This window comes from Rhinoraja longicauda, chromosome 2 (assembly GCF_053455715.1).
Source record: "Rhinoraja longicauda isolate Sanriku21f chromosome 2, sRhiLon1.1, whole genome shotgun sequence".
Lineage (NCBI taxonomy): Eukaryota > Metazoa > Chordata > Chondrichthyes > Rajiformes > Arhynchobatidae > Rhinoraja > Rhinoraja longicauda.
This window is the reverse complement of record NC_135954.1, coordinates 83,269,448-83,292,636: the sequence shown is the minus strand read 5'-3', so window position 1 is coordinate 83,292,636 and position 23,189 is coordinate 83,269,448. Positions and strand designations below refer to the sequence as shown.

Sequence of the window (23,189 nt, the reverse complement as noted above, 5' to 3'; positions counted from 1 at the left end):
CATAGTGTAGTGTCGGGACAGCAACTTATCCCTTCTCAGGTGCTTACGGTCAGTGCTGGACGGCCATAGAGGTGGGTGCCTGCACTCTGTGGGGACATGGGGAGCCCCAGGAGGTTGCTCCGTAACTCATCTGATCAGTGGAATGGGCACATGGATATGCAGGAAATGGAGGGATATGGATTTTGTGCAGAGATTTGTTAGTGAACATTGACATTGACTCTCGACGGGCAGTGGCAATACCCCGCCATCATTCCTGGCTTGCTTGCCACAGAACCAGGGAACTCGCCTGGAGAAGGAAGTGTCAGAGCCCGGCCCCTGCTCATCCACAAGGACCGGAGAACTGGAGAGGAGGAGGGAGTCGACGATGGCAGCGGATGCTGAACAAAGCACCGGGAAGAAGAACAGAGGGTCTTACCTTCTGCGCCCTCAGGGTCAGCTACGGGAGGCACCCCAGGGCACGATGGCTGGAAGTGGCCTGGTGAGGAGAGGGACGATGGTACATGAAACGACCCAGATGGAGGCGATAGCTACAAAAGGCCTTTATGGCCAGCTGCAGCTGGGTCTTTGAAAACCTGGCAACTCTTCCATATGGACTAAGTGGGCTGTTTCTATACATTCTATGCTTAATCGGAATATAGTACTTATGTGTGGCAATAATCCTTCTGATATGCATGCAAAAATTAAATTTCACTGTAGCTTGGTAAATGTGATAATAAAGAACGATTGAATTAATGTCAGTAAGATGAAATAATTGGTTGTTGACAGGAAGCGTTGGGGTGAACACAATGTCAACAGAGCTGGTGTAGGGGTTGACAACATCAAGTTCCTAGGCATCTATATCAACAGCAACCCACCCTTCACATTGATGCAGTGATCACATCAGGGTATTTATTTTCATAAGTGGTTGAAAGGATTAGGCATGTCCACTCGGATTCTCTCCACTTTCAGCAGAAGCGCTCTAGAAAGTATTTTGATAGGGTGCATCTCAACCTGGTATGGTAACTGTTCTTCTCATGATCGCCTAAACCTGCAGAGAGTGGTGAACACAGCCCAGTCTTATCCCAGACTGGTCACTTTCTTCTAGCCGGTCCATCTTCATGGTGCGTTGCATGATATTGTCTATTGTCAAGGATGCCTACCACCCTGACCAATTCCTTTTCTTTGTTGTGCAACAGCAGAATGTTTTGTTCATCAATGCCGTGTATAAACTGTTTTACTCTGTGAGCTTCAAGTGACCAAGGAATTACATTGCACCCTGGTGTATGGGATAACAAACTAATGTGAATCATCCATACAGGAGCAATTCACAGGGCCATTAAGCCTTTCGGAGAGCACCTTTTAGGAAAACCATGCAGGGAAAACATACAATCTCTATACAGATAGCACTGGAGGTCAAGAGTTAATCACTATCCGCTTGTATCACTGTGCTGTCCAAAGTAGTAAATATTCAGAGATGTGTGTGTTGTGCCTTTGCATTCAAGAGACAGAAAGTTAATATAAAAGTATACCTTGGAAGGCAAATGATATCCATAACTTTTTTGCCTGAACATAAAGATAGTCGTATAAGGCCAAACTTGGAAATATTGTGTTTAGTTTTGGTCCCCCTGCTATGGGAATGATGTATTTAAGCTGGAAAGGATGGAGAGATTCCAGAGCATGTTGCCATGACTCAAGGGTCTGAGTTATGGGGAGAGATTGGGCTGGTCAGGACGTTATTCCTTGGAACATAGAAGGCTGAGGGATGATCTTACAGAGGTGTGTAAAATCATGAGGGGAATAGATAGGGTAAATGGACAAAGTCTTTTTCCCAAGGTTGGGGAATCAAGAACTAGAGGGCATGGGTTTAAGGTGAAGAAGGGAAAGATTTAACAGGAACCTGAGGAGCAACCTTTTTCTCACAGAACGTGGTGGGTATATGAAACAAGATGCCAGAGGAAGTAATTGTGGTGGGTACTTTAACAACATTTAAAACACATTTGGACTGGTGTATGGATAGGAAAGTTGTAGAGGAATATGGGCACGCATGCGCAAAAGGAACTTGCTTAGATTGGGTATCTTGGTCTTACTCTATATGGTGGCCAGATTGCAGGTTTTTGGTATCTCAAATGAATGTTTGGGCAGATGAAGAAGAAAGGACGACGTCTACTTATTCCACTGGGTCTAATTGAAAACTGCGATTTAGCAAAAAGCAAGATTTGAGATTATGAATTCATTATGATGACGTTGTAACTTTGATTTCTGGACCAATAATGGTTACAGACTCCATAAAGGAACTATCCAATATTGCTTGGTGGTGTTTAGAACACATGTTTGTTCTCCTCTGGTTAACTCTTTCCGCATCCAGTAGTGTAACACTTTAAACACGTGTTATGCAATCCGTTTGGGTGATGTGGATGTCATGGTTGAATTGTGCAAAGTACAAGATTTTGTGGAATTTGGAAGCCCAAGATGTACTTCTGCAGGGAAGTAGGTGGCCTCACATCAATAGTTAATTACTGACAGTGTATCTTCAAATGTTGCATTCTCCCAATTCCACCACAAACCTCAGATGCCATTTAATTCTTTACCAGTTAATTACCAACAATTTTTATAAATTGGGACCAATGTTTAAGATTCGTATGGCCCAAAACCCCACAAATACTTTGAAATTATCAAATTCAGTTAGCAGAGTATCATGTTGGTGTGTTTGAGTTAGATTCTAAGTGTTGTATTTCTCTAAGATTTTGCCAAACCACTCCCGCCCATCTTAAAATTTAAGATTTTACTTCAGAATTTAGAGAATCAGGCCCTTCAGCCCACCGAGTCCGTGCCAACCAATGATCATCCTGTACACCAGCACTATCCTACACACTACGAACAATTTACAATTTACATCAGCCAATGAACCTACAAACCTGTACATCTTTGGAGAGTGGGAGGAAACCAGAGCACCCAGAGAAAACCCACTCGGTCACAGGGAGAATGCACAAACTCCGTACAGACAAACCACCATGGTCCGGATCGAACCCGGGTCTCTGACACTGTAAAGCAGCAACTCTACTGCTGTGCCATTGTGCTGTCCTGTTTGAACTGTGAACTTTAGCTGCTTGCCTTGGTCAAGATTCTTCATTTTAATAGGTTGATGAGATGTTCTGTTGTTGTCTTTTCTCAAACTCGATACACATCCATTAGTATACCCTGAGATTGTACGACTCAATTCAATCATTGTAAATTGATTGGAAGATAACAGCATGGAACGACCCTTACAAACCTACAATTAACCTACAAACCCGCTTGCCTTTGGGATGTGGGAGGAATGCTAGAGCACCTGGAGGAAACCCTTGCGGCCACAGGAATAACACGCACACCACTCGCGATCAGGATCGAACCCGGGTCTCTGGTGCTGTGAGACAGCAGCTCTACTAGCTGAGCCACAGTGTTCCCCATGGTGTTTATTTCATCCCACTGCCGTTGAAAATGTAATTACCCAAGGTGAAAGATGAGAATGACCATTTCTGGGCTGTTTTTGTCAATGAAGAATTTTGTCTGAGGCCCTGCCCCTCCTTCCCAATAACCTCACAAATGTTTCTATTCACTGGGTCTCCCAAATCAACCTTTCATCTGCCTTCTAACCCCCTTTCACGCTCCCTTACTCTCATCCCAGATCTCTTACTCATTTCTTCACCCACCCATCCCCTCCAGTCTGGTCCCAGTCCCAGTCCCAGTCAGCACATTTACATTTGTGGAAATGTGCCTGTTCTTTGAGCTCAGGTGGTACTGCAGCTTACAGTGGCAGAGCGCTCTAGTAATTGTTGACAGCACCTACAAGCAGGCATTACAGTTTCTTGCCTCTCAACTGCAGATAAAAGTCTGCCCAGCAGTCGATGTGGAGAGTAATAAGCACTTCCTTTTCCACTGATCATAAAATCTGGGCCATCATTTTTTTTAAATTAAACCTTTGTTGGAGTCTGGTGGATAAAAAAAAGACATGTGTAAAGAATGTGTTAGTTCATTTCAAGAGTAGCTAAATAATGTGAAATTTGGATTTCTGTGTTATTGTTTGATGGACAGTAATTGATTTTGTTACTTGCTGATGACAAGGAATTTAATTTGCTTATATTCCGTAAATGAGGCCCATTTGATAGCAAAACACTTTGAAAGTACCAGATGAATACTGTACTAGGATCATAATAATATGTAATGAGTTCTCCCAAGTGTATTCTCTGCAAATGATGATGTGTACAACATGAATGCAATGAAGTGTGACAGAAACCCTGGGAGAATTTCAGGTGTTCTGCATTGACATTGAATTGATTTTACAATGTTTGGGTTAATCTCATATGTCTCCAGCATGGGGATTTTGCTTAAGTGACATCACGTATAACTGAAAAGCAAAACTGCTTTAAATCTGCTATAAAACCAGAAAATGCTTAAAATATGGACACCAGGAACTGGAGATACTGGTTTACATATGAAACAAAGTGCTGGAGTAACTCAGCAGGTCAGGCAGCATCTCTGGAAGACATGGATAGGTGACTTTTTGAGTTAGGACTCCTCTTCAGACTGATTGTAGTCAGGGGAAGGAAGTGGAAGAGCTGGTGGGGATGGGACAAAGCCTGGCCAGTGATAGGTGGATACAAGTGAAGAGGCTTTTGATTGGCAGATGGGTGGACAAAGGCCAGAGATGAACATAAGGCAAAAGGCTATAGGATAAGGAAGAAAGAGGTGTGAAATCTGAAGCCAGAGGAAGGAATACAGGTGGAATGGAACTGCAGAGATAGGGGAGGGGGGGGGGGGGGGAAGAAGGTGAGGGGGGGAAGAGATGAGTGGAAGAAATAAAGAAATACTTTGTAGGTCAGGCAGCATCTGTGGAGAGAGAAGTTAAAGTTTCAGGTCATTGACATTTCATCAGAAAAGTAAGTTCAAAACTTGGGAGTGATTAATACAGTGTCTCTTCAGCTTCATAGAACATCACTTAAAATTAATTGACTTTCAAAACGTGGGATATTCCAAAGTGGTTTCAAGCCATTGAAATATTTTGAAGCATCATCACTGTGATGATGTAAGAAAGTCAAAATAATGTATCCTTGCTGATGTGTGGCAGTTGTTGAAATGTCTGTCCCTTGACATCAAATTCTCTCTAACTACATCATTTCTGCAATTGTTTTATCCCCTTCTGCCATAGGTATGACATACTTTAGATCTTAAAGTGATGTTTTGCTGTTTTTCAGTGCTGAAAACACTAGTAAGAATTCCACCCTCCTGGACATTTGTTTCTTTTTTCTCTTTCTCTTATCTGTTGAGGCAGTCCCTGGGAATCAAGTGTGACTGGCTTCCATTCCAGTTTCATGAATTCTGAGATAGCAGATGGTTAGTGTTGGTTGATTATTGTTATGTGTACCGAGATACACTGAACAAATTTGTTTGCATGCTCTCCGTCAAATTATACTACACACGAGTACAATAAAATCATGCACATGTATAGCAGCTAATGCAAAAATAAAAATACCAGAGTATAGAATATAGTGTTACAGCCTTATAGCATTACATTTACAGAGAAAATGTTGAATGTCTGCAATAAAGGTAAGTTGGATCATTGGGACAGAGCCCTTTTGGGAGGACCTTTCACTGGTCTGAGAACAATGAGGAAGAAGCTGTTTCTGAATCTGCTGGAATGTGCTTTCCAACTTTTGCATCTTCTGCCCAGCGGGAGAGCGGAGAAGAGGGAATAACTGGGACATAAATTTGATTACATCAGCTGCTTTCCCAAGGGAGTGTGAAGTGTAGATAGAATGGATGGGTCTGTTGGTCTGGTTAATGGACTGGGCTGGTCTGCAAGTTCAGGCAGTCTGGGGCAGAGCTGTTCCCAAAACAAGCCTTAGTGCCTCCTGAGAGGATGCTTTCTGTGGTGCATCTGTAGATGTTGATAAGAGTCTTTGGAGACTTTGAAGTCTTCTGAGGAAGTAGAGCTGTTGGTGTGCTTTCTTGGCCATAGCTTCGTTGTGGTTGCTCCAGAACAAATTAATGATATTTATGCCAAGGAACACAAGACTCTCGATCATCACTTCAGCACCATTGATGCTGATTTGGGCATGTACACCGCCTTGCATCCTGGGGTCAATAACTAGCTGCTTCACATGCTATCTTTGAGCGAGAAGATGTTGTCTTAACACCATGTTACAAAAATCTCTATCCGTATCCTGTACTCCATATTGTCATTGCTTGAGATGGCCACACAGTTGTGAGTGTACAGGGAGTATTGTTAGGGGCTGAGAACCCATCCTTACGGTGTTGACAATAGAGGAGGATGATTTGTTGCCAATCCTCACTGATTGTGATCTATGGACCGAGGGGTGATGACTGTTAGGTTTCGGAATTTGGAAATTTGCTTGCTAATTATGCATATCTACATAATATTATTCATTGGATTTTAGATTTCATTCAGTATTTTCCCCCATTGACTTAGTTATTCACTAATTATTTCCGTTTATTGCTACTCTTCCATAAAGTCATACATCGTGGAAACAGGCCCCTTCGGCCCAAAATGCCCATCTACACTAGTCCCACCTGCCGATGTTTGGTCCATATCCTTCTAAACCTATCCTATCCATGTATCTGTCCAAATGTCTTTTTGTGTGAACTGCGAAGAGGATGTTAGGAGGTTGCAGGGTGACTTGGACAGGTTGAGTGAGTGGGCAGATGCATGGCAGATGCAGTTTAATGTAGATAAATGTGAGGTTATCCACTTTGGCGGCAAAAATAAGGAGGCAGATTATTTTCTCAATGGTGTCAGATTAGGTAAAGGGGAAGTGCAACGAGACCTTGGTGTCCGTGTACATCAGTCACTGAAAGTAATTGTGCAAGTACAGCAGGCAGTGAAGAAAGCTAATGGTGTGTTGGCCTTCATAACGAGAAGATTTGAGTACAGGAGCAAAGAAGTCCTTCTGCAGTTGTATAGGGCCTTGGTGAGACCACATCTGGAGTATTGTGTGCAGTTTTGGTCTCCTAATTTGAGGAAGGACTTCCTTGCTATTGAGGCAGTGCAGCGTAGGTTCACGAGGTTAATCCCTGGGATGGAGGGACTGTCATATGAGGAAAGATTGGAAAGACTAGGCTTGTATTCATTGGAGTTTAGAAGGATGAGAGGGAATCTTATAGAGACGTATAAAATTATAAAAGGACTGGACAAGCTAAAGGGGGGGCCATTTAAAACTGAGATGAGAAGAAACTTTTTCACCTAGTGAGTTGTGAATTTGTGGAATTCTCTGCCACAGAAGGCAGTGGAGGCCAATTCAATGGATGAATTTAAAAGAGAGTTAGATAGAGTTCTTGGGGGCTAGTGGAATCAAGGGATATGGGGAGAAGGCAGGCACAGGTTACTGCTTGTGGATGATCAGCCATGATCACAATGAATGGCTGTGCTGGCTCGAAGGGCCAAATGGCCTCTGCACCTATTTTCTATGTTTCTATGACATTGTGATGGTACTTGCCTCAACTACCTCCTCTGGCATCTCATTCAATATACCCAACACCCTTTGTGTATTCTTCATTTCTCATTGATTATCAATTGATCATTCTTCTTACTGGATAGCCAACCATTCAATTCAGTGTGTAGGAAGAAACTGCAGGCGCTGGTTTACACCAAAGATAGACACAAATTGTATCGGGTCGAGAACCTTCTTCAGACTGAACCAGGGTCTCAACCCGAAATGTCACCTGTTCTTTTTCTCCGGAGTTGCTGCCCGATCGGCTGAGTTACTCCAGCATTTTGTATCTACATTCAGTTCAGTGTTTATTCCCAGCTTTGTGATCTTATAGCTCATTTGGAACTCTTCTTCATTTCTTTGAAAAGTGTCTTGGGATCTTGACTATCTTCCTGAGGGCATCCAGGTCTTGTTCAGCAATCAACTGAACAGCAATCCCTCAGTTGAGATAATTGGCAGGAATTATCGAAGGAATAATGTTGTCTTTGAACAAAGCTTGGCACCTAATGAGGTGATGTGGACACCTATGCGAAAGTGCTGAGGATTTCAGCCTCATTCTAGCTAATGAACAACAACCACTTACTATCCTTGTGAACTCTTTAGCTCAGTGGTGAGTTTCAATGCCAAACCTTATATGTTGGCCTTTATGGAAAAGGATATATACATTTTAAAAACAGGTTTACCGGGACTGGTGTTCTGTGCAGTTTTATCTACACATTTAGAGAAGGATATACATGCATTGGAGACTCTGTGAAGAAGATCCCCACAATTTGATTCTGAAGATGAGGAGTAGATGAGCTGGTTGGGTCTATCATCATTGGAGTTCAGAAGAATGAGAAGTGATCCTATTGAAACAGGCATGACTTTGAGAGGGATTTGTGGGCTGGATGCTGAGAGCACATTTCCATTCTCAATAATTAGGGGAAATTATTTTGAGAAATGTGTCAGAAATGAGGAAACATTTCTTCACTCAGAAGGTCATAATTCTTGGAGTTCCCTGAACAGAAAATTTGAAGGCAGTTGTTAACTGCTGTTATGGATTTCTGTATATTGTACTATTGAAGGGGTATGAATCTCCAGGCAAGGCCACATTTTATGTCTAGCGTCAGTAAGTGTCAAAATCAAGTGTTGCGGTCTTTGTTGTAGATTTGGTAAATGTTACAAGATGTCAGAGGAGAAAGCAAAGTATCTTATCTTTGTGAATTACATTGAATCTTATCTTTGTGGATTACATTGATCGTTCTTCTCTCTCGATAGCCAACCATTCAATTCAGTGTGTAGGAAGGAACTGCAGATGCTAGTCAGATTTGCTGGTCAGGTTGGATGTTCGTGTTTGGTGTGATCTTATAGCTCATTTGGAACTCTTCATTTCTTTGAAAAGTGTCTTGGGATCTTGACTATTTTCCTAAGAGGGCATCCAGGTTCTATTCAGCAATTGCTGAACAGCAACAGGATTGCTCGTGTTTGGAACAAAACACCCCAATTTTGATGTCAACTCATACCTAGAAGTCATTACATACCTTATTGTAGTGAGACAGCAGTTCTCATTTCCAAAACTGAAATACCGTGTAACAGAGAAATACAAACGCTAATCCTAATTTATTTTGTTTTACGTATATGTTTTGAAAACAGCTTCTATTGAATGCAAAGTTATACTTGAAATGCAGTAGAGTGGGATAACTAGGTCAGTGGGCTCTGGCCACCAATGGATATGAGTGGCAGTGTCACAAATGAAAGACAAGATTAGTCACAGGGCTGTTGGAGGGATGTGAGAAATAAAAGCTACTGATTAGTTAATTTAAATCGGATTTTAAAAATGTAATGTTAAATAGATTCTTTTGATTGCTTAGTTCATCCCTTTTATATTAATTGAAATGTTACATGTATTGGACCCTTTGTCCTAGGAAATCTTTCTCCAATATGTTAGCTCTAAAACTTCTGCAAACTAGCTGATAAGACAATGCAGGAAACCTAATAAGGTGAAATTTAGAATCAAGCTGTTGCAGTGAATTCTGATTGATCCATATGTTAGTTATCTGATTTACAATACAAAGTCTAGTTCACCTTGATTGATTAGAACATAATTATACAATATGGTTCAACTCGATTGATTAGAACATAATTATACAATAATGAGATTGTTTTTAATTAAAATGAACAAGAATTAGGAAATGAAGAGAGAAACAGAATCCAGAGTATCATTTTTAACAAATACATAATATAGATAGTTTTATTTATAGGGAGCAAATACATGACTTATTTAGAAAGAGTATTGTTAGGCTAACTCGAAAGTAATTCAATTATAGCATTGAAATTGTTAAAGCTGCATCTATTTTAATTCTAAGTCCTTACAATGGATCCATATTTAATGGAAATTACAATGTATAACATTATCACCCACATTTTAAAATGTTTAAAGTTAAGAACAGTTCTCCAACACACCATTCCGTTTCTGTGGCATGCATACTTGATATCTATGACTCATGATGAACTTGTTTCTGCTTAAAATCCCAAGCTAATCCTCGCATAAACATGGCATACATTTCGAATGATAAAATATATTAGCTATTTCACTTTTTACCTGATATTCATTCTCCAATTGTCATGTTATATTCCTCTCTCCAAGACCTGCAGCTGATCATTTCTTCTGGAGGGGAGGAGGCAGAGGGGTGTTATATAGTCCTCGTAACATGTGACAATTAGAAACTAATCTAAAAACTAATCTAAAAAAGTGAAGCAATTCAATGGTAACGGATATAGAGCTATACAATAGGTAACAACTGGCACTGGCAAATTGAAATGCCAAGTTTCATTTTAATTTATAAGCTCAGAATTTGGCTACCCCAAAACATCCAAGGCCTATATCACTGGTATGCTAACATAGAGATGATGTTATGTAGCATGGAAGCAGGCTGCGCAAAATCTGCACCATCCATCAAGCACCATTCATACTAGTCCTGCATAAATTCCATTTTAATTTCCCCATATTCCTATCAATTATTCCTAGATACTACAATTCATCCATATATTAGGTTCATTAATTTATCAACCTGACCATTTGATCTCCAAACAGGAGTTTCATTTCCACTGTGATAACTGTGAAATTTTAAATTCAAATGATTAGAGAACTATGGCCATAGTGGAACTGTACTGATTCCAGGTCCACTTTCTCAGGGAGGGTTAGAGATGGACAATAAATGGGAGCATACCACATCCCATGAATGAGGACTTTTTCTTTTTAAAAAGCACCTTCACAGTATGTGGAGAATGCATATCCTTTAAAGAATGGATGGTGTGGGACATAGGCAGGCAATCATTCCAGGTAGATAATCTAAAACAAAAGTGGAAGATGCTGGAAATACTCAGCTGCTCATGCCGCATCTGAGGGAAGAGAATTGGACTCAACGTTTCAGATCAGAGGCCTTTTATCAGACCTGAAAAGATGTTTGATAATCTGCCTTTATTAGATGAATATTTTCATACAAATTTCTATTACAATACAATATCAGTCTGAAGAAGGGTCTCGACCCGAAATGTCACCCATTCCTTCTCTCCAGAGATGCTGCCTGTCCCGCTGAGTTACTCCAGCATTTTGTGTCTACCTTTGCTTTACAATACCAAACATCTATTGAAATACTTTGAATACACATTTACAAACCGACAAGATTAATTCTGAACCAATGTTTCAGAGTAATGGCCCATCATCAGAACTAGTGATAGATCAATCACCTAAAATGTTAACTTTCTCCACCATTCTTTATTGGCCTGTTTAAAAATGTTTCCATAATTGGTTTGGTATTTATCAAACTGAATAGTTAATTTTGAAAGTGGCATTTTTTTTTAACCTTGGAGACTATCTCAATTGTGTAGGTAGGGTGATGTCCGAGTACTAAACACTTAGTGGTTTATTTCTCTGTCCAACCAACGTGGCCTCAATGCACACCCATTCCTTCCGTTATCATGCCCCTCTCCCTCCCCCCAACCTCCCCACTTCCGTTCCCTTACGCCTACATCCCTCTGGCTTTACATTTCACTCCACTTCTCTCCTGATTTTACTCCTTTCAGTCTCCTTTTCATCTCTTGCTTTTGTTCACCCACCGGCCAATCTGACCCGAAACGTCGCCTGTCCATTCCTTCACCAGATGCAGCCTGCCCCTCTGAGCTACTCCAGCACTTTGTTTTTTTGCTCAAGATTCCAGCATCTTCAGTTTCCTGTCTCCCCATAATATCTACATTGTCTGGATTAGTACATTTTCATCATCATCATATCATATATATACAGCCGGAAACAGGCCTTTTCGGCCCCCCAAGTCCGTGCCGCCCAGCGATCCCCGTACATTAACACTATCCTACACCCACTAGGGACAATTTTTACATTTACCCAGCCAATTAACCTACATACCTGTACGTCTTTGGAGTGTGGGAGGAAACCGAAGATCTCGGAGAAAACCCACGCAGGTCACGGGGAGAACGTACAAACTCCTTACAGTGCAGCACCCGTAGTCAGGATCGAACCTGAGTCTCCGGCGCTGCATTCGCTGTAAAGCAGCAACTCTACCGCTGCGCTACCGTGCCGCCCAAATTTTATTAGTTTAAGAAGCCAGCATCTGCAGTTCATTGTGTCTCCAACTCGAAAATAAGTCAATGTTATATTCATATTTCTGTTTGTTAACATAGAAAGATTAAAGTTTGCATCGTAAAACTGATTTGATCTGTAAATTACTTTCTTGTGCAGATGTGATGAATGCAGACTCTGCTACCATTTTGGTTGCCTCGATCCACCCCTGAAGAAATCCCCAAAGCAGACAGGCTATGGCTGGATCTGTCAGGAGTGTGACTCCACGTCTTCAAAAGTAAGATTAAATGCATGCTCCCTTAGAATTCACTTCAGTACACAACACTCAAAGATAGTGTGTGAAAATTACCTGTCAGGAGTAATTTGGAAATCCAGCAATCTTAGTCTTAGAATGCTTAAATATCTTTGTCAGTTCTGGAGGAAATCAAAAATGGTATTGAATTTCTATCAGCCATTTAACATGGAATGGTTGATCTTAAAGTAAAAGTAAAAAATACCCAATTACTTCCATCTTCAGGTTAGTTAGAAGAGTCCAATTCTGCAATGTTGATAAATTAGAAGGATGTTTGAAACACAAACTTTACCAGTGGTCAACCTTTCAAAGTTTAACCTGCATTGTTTCAATTATTTCAGATAACAGAAAGTTAATTAGTTTCTTCCGTGTCGTTTAATCTTTGTGTTAAAGGAATGTGCAGTATTAAGCAAAATGTTCGAAGTGAGGAAGTAAATTTATTCTGTTCCAATGTAGATGTCTTCAAAGTCTTCCTGCCGTGTCAGCTTTCTAACAGACGTATTAATTCTGTAACTTGGCCTTGCTCTACTGGGCAGGTTATTAAAACCCAAGGTCTTCACAGGATATAAATGGAAAAGCAATAAAAAAACTGCAGATGTTGGAAATCTGAAATAAAAGCAAAGGATACTGGAAAAATTTAGCAAGTTGGCAGCACCAACAAATAGAGAAAGATAGCGTTACAGATTGATCATCTTTCATCAGAACTATGAAAAGTACACATCAAACGAGTATTACAGAGAATGGGTGCGTATGACCAGATCAAAAAGAAATGTCAATGAAAGGATTAATTGAATAGCACAAATGGTGGTGTCAGATGAGAGAAGGTGGTAATAATTTTGTTAATAGAAGCTGATCTGGCTGGAGGAGTTGTCAATAAACTTAAAAAATACGTGGATTGTGAGATACAAAATATTGCAAATGCTGGAAATGTAAAATAAAGCTGGAAATACTCAACATATGTAGGGAAAGACAGATGTACTTAACATTGCAGGATGATAATCTGCCATCAGACCTGGCCTGTTCTGATCCAAACTGATTATCTGAAATTCTAAGGTCTGCAACTATCAGAACTGCTCTGCAGTAGTCAACCAATCTGAGTATAGTTTCTGCAATACAAAGGAGACCGTATTGTGAGCACTGAATGCAGTACACTAATTAGAAGATGTGCAAGGGAATCATTGTTTTACTTGGAGAAATCATTGCAACCAGAGAGCAGTCCTGAACTACTATCGGTCTATCTTTGATTGGACTTTACTGGCTTTACCTTGCACTAAACGTTATTCCCTTATCATGTGTCTGAACACTGTGAATGGCTCAATTGTAATCATGTATTGTCTTTCCACTGACTGCTTAGCATGCACCAAAAGCTTTTCACTGTACCTCAGAACACGTAACAATAAACTAAACTGAAACTGAATCTGTGGATAATGGGAAGGGAGACAGAAAAGTGAAATGGTGCATTCCCTTCACTTTCATAGAAAAGTGTGATGAAGAAATTATCTTTGTCAATGTTGGAGATGGAAGAGTGGGCAAGGAGTTGCAGGAGGCACAATCTCATGAACTGCTGAAAGGGGCAAAAGGAAGTTAAACTTCAGGGTGGTATCACACTGAAGGTGGCTGAAATTACAAATTATGATCAATAATTCTGGAGACTGTTGAAGTGGAAGAAGAGGTGAAGGAAATCCAACACCCTGTTCTGCATGGCGTAGAGAGGTTAAGAATAGTGCAGCATATGGTGCAGAAGTGGTTGAGTGCCCTGTCAAGTCTGATGGAACAGGGAAACCACAATTGTGGAAAAAGGAAAACATCTTGGTTACACTAGTGTGAATAGTGTTATTAATGGAACATACACCGATCAGCCAAAACATTATGACCACCTGCCTAATATGCTGTTGGTCCTCCGTGTGTCACCAAAACAGCGCCGACCCGCCGAGGCACGGACTCTAAAAGTTCCCTCAAGGTGTCCTGTGGTATCTGGCACCAAAACATTAGCAGCAGATCCTTCAAGTCCTGTAAGCTGCGAGATGGAGCCGCCGTGGATTGGACTTGTCGATCCATCACATCCCACAGATGCTCAATCGGATTGAGATCTGGAGAATTTGGAGGCCAGGGCAACATCATGAACACTTCATCATGTTCCTCAAACCATTCCTGAACAATGTGTGCAGTGTGGCAGGGCGCATTATCCTGCTGAAAGAGGCCACTTCCATCAGGGAATACCATTACTATGAAGGGGTGTACCTGGTCTGCAACGATGTGTAGGCAGGTGACATGTGTCAAATTGACGTCCACATGAATGGCTGGACCCAGGGTTTCCCAGCAGAACATTGCCCAGAGCATCACACTTGTCATCTTCCCACAGTCGGTTCAATAGACAATAGGTGCAGGAGGAGGCCATTCGGCCCTTCGAGCCAGCACCGCCATTCAATGTGATCATGGCTGATCATTCACAATCAGTACCCGGTTCCTGCTCTCTTCCCATACCCCCTGACTCCGCTATCATTAAGCGCTCTATCTAACTCTCTCTTGAAAGCATCCAGAGAATTGGCCTCCACTGCCTTCTGAGACAGAGATTTTGGACCAGACAGGATAGCCTTCGTTGCCCTCGCGCATTGATGAATCTTGGGCGCCCAACACCCTGTGGTTTGTCCCTCCTCGAACCACTGTCGGTAGGTAATCACCACTGCTGACTGGGAGCACCCCACAAGCCTTGCCATTTCAGAGATGACCTGACCCAATCGTCTGGCCATAACAATTTGGCCCTTGTCAAAGTTGCTAAAGGTCTTTACTCCTGCCCATTTCTCCTGCATCCAACACATCAACTTCAAGAACTGACTGTTCACTTGCTGCCTAACATATCCCACCCCTTGACAGGTGCCATTGTAACAAGATAACCAATGTTATTCACTTCACCTGTCAGTGGTCATAATGTTTTGGCTTCTCCGATGTATATAATGTAGCCAGACAAAGCTGGCATGGAAAGGCATGGAAAGAGATGGAAAGGAATCCTTTCAGAAAGCAGCGTAGAATGGAAAAAGGAAATAAGCCATTTTGCCCACCATGTACAAGCCGACCAATAGACACCCATCTGTTTGGTCCACGTGTAGTCAGACTAGCCTAAGAGCATATGAGCTTGTAATGGATACTGCCCCTTCACTATATCCTGAAATAGAACCAGAAAGGCTTTAATACATCCAAAGGGAAGGTAAGGTATTGTTCTTCAAGCTTACATTGGGTCTCGTTAAAACCGCAGAACAATAGGTCGGAGTGGGATTGAGATTCAAGGTTAAATTGACAGAATGTAGATTGACAGGAAATGGTGATGAAATTTAAATTCTGATCAAGTTCATAAGTTCTAAGAGCAGAATTAGGCCATTCGGCCCATCTGCCATTCAATCATGGGTGATCTATCTTTCCTTCTCAACTCCATTCTCCTGTCTTCTCCCCGTAACCCCTGACACCCTTACTAATCAAGAAGCTAGAATCTGATATAGAGCAGGAAGTATGGTCTATGCAATATGGTCACAAATGTCCTGGAAAAAGAGATGAGGGAGAGGGCTTGAGTAGAACTGAATCAAGTTGAATCATTGAAGTGAAAGAGGGGATCTCAATAGCACTGAGATGAGTTGATTACTGTGTGATCAAGAAAGGTGTTCTCCACATCAGTTACTCTGCATATCAGGAAATACATTATCTTTTAACTGGTTAATCTTTAAAGAAGGAGAGTATTTATGTATTTGTAGGAAAAATAATCCAGATTTAGTTCTGGTATGTAGAGGTATTCCATGTTTTTCCTGGTTAACAGGACTTGAATAATAAACATTCTTTATTTCTCTTTTTTCCTCTTCCCATGGCAGGGAACAGGAATGAGGAATGTTAGCTCTACAGTGACCGTCAAATTTTGAAATAAATAAGTTTCGTCAGACATGGTGCGCAATGCAACTTCTGCGAATGCTAGTACTGTTTTCTTTTGCATCCATTTGAACAGGTTCAATCTGACCAAATTGCAAGTGTGAACTTTTTGAAGGATATTTGAAAAGCTTTGCAGGTGTGCGACACAATAGTAACAAACCTTTTAGTTCACGCAGTTAGTGGATGGATTGGCTCCCAGCATTAACTATTTTTGTTTTGTTCATAAATAATATGGCAAAATAGTTAATGTTTTGATGTGGAGAGGTAATGAGTGTGCAATGGGTAAAATCAACTCTGCATCTAACTAACTAGGTGTAAAATATAACATGGTCCCTAACGTCACAACCATTGTGTGGACCTGCACAGTAGCCAGTGTCTACTCATTTTTCTACTCACATGTTTAATGCTTATGCTATAGGCATTGTGACAAAAACAATATTTCATATCATATATATACAGCCGGAAACAGGCCTTTTCGGCCCTCCAAGTCCGTGCCGCCCAGCGATCCCTGTACATTAACACTATCCTACACCCACTAGGGACAATTTTTACATTTACCCAGCCAATTAACCTACATACCTGTACGTCTTTGGAGTGTGGGAGGAAACCGAAGATCTCGGAGAAAACCCACGCAGGTCACGGGGAGAACGTACAAACTCCTTACAGTGCAGCACCCTTAGTCAGGATCGAACCTGAGTCTCCGGCGCTGCATTCGCTGTAAAGCAGCAACTCTACCGCTGCGCTACCGTACCGTGTTCACATGGTTCCTATTGACATGCAGGTTGGCTAGTTTGAAAGGGGACCATATTTTCCTCTGTTACCAAGGACTTTACCACTAAACTGAACTAATTTCTTTATTGTAGTCATGTTTTTAGAGTCTGGCACCAGAGATAAACCACCTGCAAATGAGCACTGCATCCATTTTATTTCTTAATCCAGATCAAGGGTGATTGATTTTGTTATTAGAAGGCAGAACCTCGTAACGTACTGATCAGGCTTTCATTGAAACCTTGTTCCACTTTGATTTAAAGACAGATTAATGTCAATTTACACTTTGCATATTCATCAGTTGCCTTAGTGTTCACATTTATGCAGAGAAATTAATGAAAAGTTAATATAAGGAGCTAAAGTTTAGGATCAGTGAATCAAGCGCTGGGAATACAATCTGTAATTTATTCTTGCTCATTGATCAAAATGCAGGCAACATGCCAATTCTTTGCCAAGTAAAATCTGGGGTCTGTGACGTTAGTGGTACTGATCTGGCAGACTTTCCAAACTATGGGGTGTTACTTCCAATAATACCCCAACCTATTTTAAATTTGTTCTTTTTTAATGTTACATGATAGTGTAATAATTTATTAGTGAACAAGGTAAGTTTAAAGAGAGCATGGGAAACAAAATCTAATAGTTTAAGAGAGGGAGCACGAGAAGCAGGGCACCATGAGTTTAGTTTAGTTTAGAGATACAGCACGGAAACAGCCCCTTCGGCCCACCAAGTCCGCACCAACCAGCGATCCCCACACATTAACACTCTCCTACACACACTAAGTACATTTATACCAAGCCAATTAACCTACAAACCTGTACGTCTTTGGAGTGTGGGACAAAACTGAAGATTTTGGAGGAAAACCCACGCAGGTCACGGGAAGAACCTACAAACTCCAACAGGATTGTTTAGTAGCATATTTAGTTTAGTTTATCATTAACACACTACCGAGATATAGTGAAAAGCTGTTTTTGCCTACTGGCCAGTCAAGAAAAGACTACACGTGAATACAATCAAGCCGTCCACAGGGCACAGATAAAGGATGAAAGGTACAACATTTTAGAGCAAAAATATGTTGAAATCTGCTTAAAGATAGTTCAAAGATCTCCAAAGAGGTAGATGGGATGTCAGGACCACACTCTAGCTGATGAAAGGACCGTTCATTTGCCTGATAACAGCTGGGAAGAAACTGTAATGAAATCTGGAGGTATGCATTCTCAAACTTCTGTATCTTTGCCTGATGGTAGAAGGGAGAAGAGAGAGTCACTAGGGCGAGACTGGTCCCTGATAATGCTGGCAGCCTTGCTGAGGTAGCGTGAAGTGTAGATGGAGTCAATGGAAGGGTAGTTTGTGTGATGGTCCGGCTACGTCCACAACTCCCTGCAATTTCTTGGGACCTTCTGTGGAGCTGTTCTCAAACTAGGGTGTGATGGATCCCAATAAGATACTGTAGGGGGAAGGGGAAGAACTATGGAGGACCCGGCATGGGGGGTCCACCGTAAGGGTGGTGGGGGGAGAACAATGGACAATGAGGACCCGGCGTGGGGGAACGTTTGGGGGGGGGGGACAAAAGGGGGAGCCAGCGTGCTTTGTAACTTTGTCAGCGCCGTAGGTGGCTGCTATTTGTATACATTGTGTGTGCAAGCAAAGAATCTCACTGTGCCTAGTCACATGTGACAATAAAGTATTCCTATTCCAAGAAGTTGTTGAGAATTGTCGGGGACATGCTGAACTTCCTAAGTTTTCAAAGAAAGTACGTGCTTTCTTGGACATAGCTTTGATATGGCTGGTCCAGGACAAATTGCTGGTGATATTTATTCTAGGAACTTGAAGCTTTCAACTTTTCCTACCCTACTATGGCACCATCAATGTAGACTGGGGAATGTGTACTGCTTTGCTTCCTGAGGTCAACCACTATCTCCTTTGTTTTGCATTGAGGGAGAAGTTATTGTCTTGGCACCAAGTAACAAGGTTCTCAATCTCCTCTCTGTACTTCGAATCATCATTATTTGATATTCGGCCCACTTCAGTGGTGTTGTCTACAAAGTTGTAGATTGAGTTGGATTAGTACTGAGTGCAAAGGGAGCATAGTAGGTGGCTGAGAACGCATCCTTGCGGGGCACCAGTGCTGAGAATTGTCGTGAAGAATGTTTTGTCACCTATCCTCACAGATTATGGTCTGTAGGTCAGGAAATCTAGAATCTAGTTGCAGAGGGGAGTGCTGACTCCAAGTTCCATGAGTTTGGAGATAAGTTTGGTTGGGATAATGGTATTGAAAGCAGAGTTATAGTTGATGAATAGGAGCCTGCCGTGGGTGTCTTTCTTTTCTAACTGTTCCAGGGATGAGTGTAGGGCCAAGGAGATGGTATCAGTGACCTGTTCTGGTGGTTGGCGAACTGCAGTGGATCAAAGCTCCTTATTAGGCTGGAGTTAAGGTGTGCCATAACCAGCCTCTTGAAGCACTCCATGATGGTGAATGTCAAGGCCACTGGATGGTAGTCATTAGGCTTGAGATCCTGCTTTTCTTTGGCACCGGGATGTTAGAGGTCTTCTTGAAGCAGGTCAGTACCTCAAAACGGAGTAGAGAGAGATTAAAGATGTCTGTGAATACTCCCGCTGGTTGGTCCGCACAGGTCCTAAGGACGAAGCCCAGCACTCCATCCGGACCAGATATTATATCATTCTGTAGCACCAAGTAAGATTGGGCAGTTAATAACTATTTCATTCTTGCACCCATAAGCTTCAGCTTATGTTATTGTTCTATTCAATCAGAAAACAATGTTACTTCATACTTTATGCTACCCAGAAGCACTCACATAATAGTTTTGATTTCCTTCCTAATTTTCAAAAATGAATTTAAAAAAATGCTTTTTCATGTCATTTCCAGAGCATTGCTACATAGAAATTTAATGTCATAATTTAGCCTTGGCTAGCTACTTGATGTAACAATTGATGATTTTTGGATGTTAGAATGACTGTTAACTTTATGAGCACTGCAAGTAGTATACATATTGACCTGAGACAGAGTTAGTATAATTAAGTTAGTTAATTATCTCACTCTGGTGGGTTTATTGGTGAAAGGAAATTAAAGACAAAGATCATTACTCAGTCATTTATACTTCAGAGTTTGCAGAGATAAAAGATCATTATTCAAGTGAAGAAGAATTGCATTTTATTTTCCACATGGGATATCCTCCTTGTTTTCCTTTCCATTCCCTGCTGTCTACTAGATAAAGACATTATTTTAAACAAAAGTGCAACCAAAATGTAATGGGCATGCATTACTACATTTCCAAATAGTCTCTTATCACATTTAGTTCTTTGTGCAATGGCTTTTTAAATGAAAATGTCCTTAATTGAGTAGTGAAAACATTTCCCATTAACACTTCCAGCAACATGGAGAAAAAATAATTGGATTACATTAAGTTGTTGGAAAGTGAGATTACATAACGAAAGATGAAAAGGTGACATTTTCAAAGTCACTTTTAAGGCTCATTAGAGAAATGAAGGTTATTCAGTCGTGGTTAATATGTGGTAAAAAAGTATATTTTTCCCTCAAGGTTTAGTTATCAAAGTATTTATCCTAAATTTAATATAAACAGACTTATTTAGAGTAATACCTCAATGAAACCCCTAGAAGTCATCAAACTGCATAAACTGGTTTTGGGTTATCATTTATGATATTTAACTTAGCTAAGAAGTTGATGACAAAATTCGAACAAGTTTAATGGTGCTGTCTGTTATTAATAGGTAAATCTTCAAGCAATTAGGACAGGGGGATAGACACAAGAAACTGCAGATACTGGTTTACAAAAAATACATAAAGTGCTGAAGTAATTCAGCAGGACAGGCAGCATCTCTGGAGAATATGGATCGATGACTTTTTCAGTCAGAGAGTTGTGAATCTGTGGAATTCGCTGCCTCAGAAGGCAGTGGAGGCCAATTCTCTGAATGCATTCAAGAGAGAGCTAGATAGAGCTCTTAAGGATAGCGGAGTCAGGGGGTATGGGGAGAAGGCAGGAACGGGGTACTGATTGAGAATGATTAGCCATGATCACATTGAATGGCGGTGCTGGCTCGAAGGGCCGAATGGCCTCCTCCTGCACCTATTGTCTATTGACCCAAAATGTTGCCTCTATAAAGATATTCCAACGCTTTGTATCTTATTTTTTAAACAAAAGGATACTCTCTATTTCTTCTGTGAATTGTCAGCTTGACAAAGTGTAACATTTTAGTTACCTTTCCGTCTACAAATTAATTGGCGTTTCATTAAAAGTATCACATTGTTAAAATGTCACATAGAGATCAAAGCTTATTTCATGAACCATACTTTCGCACACCACTCCATATTTAGCTACTCCAGACAGGCGTCTTTACAGAGTCACCATTTTTAAGCCAAAATGTCAGATGAATATGATGACATAAAAAATAGGGATCATGGGGGTAGGGAATATTGGCGTTGTGGTGATTTTAGGATGGTATTGTATTGAGAGAAAGAATGGCCCATTCTGTTGTCAGAATTGTGAGGAGTCAACTTTCAACATTCAATGTAAAGAGCATACAATTTTTGGTAGGAAAATAACTGCAGATGCTGGTACAAATCAAAGGTATCACAAAATGCTGGAGTAACTCAGCAGGTCAGGCAGCATCTAGGAGAGAAGGAATGGGTGACATTTCGGGTCTAGACCCTTCTTCAGACTGATGTTCAGTTTCAATCCTGTATCTAAAATCATAAACCTTTTGGCATTAAAATCCAATATAGAATTTCCAACATTAAAGATAAGCACAGGCAAATTGTACTCTTTGAAATACAATACCAGATTAATTTAATTTCAGGAAAAAATTAATTCACATGATTCTTCCAGGGTTGTGACACTTCTGAGGTGATCATATTTTCAATTTGTTTCATTAAGGTATATGGTTGATGGCAAGACCCTTAAGCACCATTGATGTGCATAGGTTATCTTGAGGTCCAGGTCCATAGCTCCCTGAAAGTGGCAACACAAGTAGATAGAGTGGTAAAGAACATGTATGGTATGCTCACCTTCGTTGGTCTGGGCATTGAGTATAAGAGTCAGGAAGTCATGATGTAGTTCTATGCGATTTTGGTTATGATATGTATGGAGTGTTGGGTGTTGCTTGGTCACCCAAACATAGGAAAGATGTGGAAACTTTGGAAAGGGTATGGAAGAGATTGACCAGAATGTTGCTTGGATTAGGGTTTTTTTCTGGCTACAATGAGAGATTGGACAAACTTGAGTTGTTTTATCTAGCATGTTGGAGAGTGAGAGAAGATCTGATAGAAGTGTATGCAATTGTGAAAGGCATAAACCTAGAACAAATCTAATAGTTCAAAACTGGACATCCATAAAATGTTGTGAATCACCAACAGAATAGAAATGTATTCCTATTCCTGAATCTGTGGAACTCTTTTCCACAAAGGGCTGAAGAGGCCAAGTCAATGGATATTTTAAAGGCAGAAATAGATAGATTCTTGATTAGTACAGGTGTCAGAGGTTACGGGAGAAGGCAGGAGAATGAGGTTAGGAGGGAGAGATAGATCAGCCATGATTGAATGGTGGAATAGACATGATGGGCCGAGTGGCCTAATTCTACTCCTGTTCCTTATGACTTTATGAATGTACAGCACCACACGTACATCCTTATGATTTTTAATATCCCTTATTTTATCATTACAGTAATTCCAGATGATCAACCCTAATTTACAGAGAGTTGTAAAAGGATATGTCAAAAAGTAAAGCGACCCCATAGATCAGGTCAGATCAAGCTGAAAGGATCAAAGTTTAAAGGAGATACGTATGGCAAGACATTTTTTTACAGAATGGAAGGGCTTTTTCCTGTGCTGTACTCTTATATGTTCAATGCTTTGGACTTTTAATTTGGTTTAATTTAGTTTAAAGATCAGGTAAATCAAGCAAATCAAGTTGTGAATCTTAAAAAGACAATTAAAAAGCGAATGAGACAATGTGGCTTTAAGAATAACTTTGGACAATGGCAGTTCCCAGTGTGCGAGTGGTAAAAATAATGCTGAAACCTCCACAGTCTTGCTCAGCTGTCAGCTGCAAATAAATAACTTGCCTTCACTTTCCCCTCTATCACAAAAGTAGTCTTCAGCCATTTGGATTCACCCTCGATGGTTTTAGATGGCTGAGAGCAAAA

General features: G+C 40.9%; 1 protein-coding gene across 3 annotated transcripts in view; it reads left to right on the top strand.

Annotated features, from left to right (window-relative positions):
* Window positions 1-23,189, top strand: part of phf14 (PHD finger protein 14) — a 175,605-nt gene that overhangs the window by 141,579 nt on the left and 10,837 nt on the right. For 2 of the 3 annotated variants that reach the window (XM_078422080.1, XM_078422071.1), the window contains exon 17: window positions 12,199-12,316. The exons of the other annotated variant lie outside the window; for it this stretch is intronic. In XM_078422080.1, coding sequence (XP_078278206.1) covers window positions 12,199-12,316 — 118 coding nt within the window. The remainder of the gene's footprint in view (window positions 1-12,198; window positions 12,317-23,189) is intronic. 3 annotated transcript variants of the gene reach the window in all.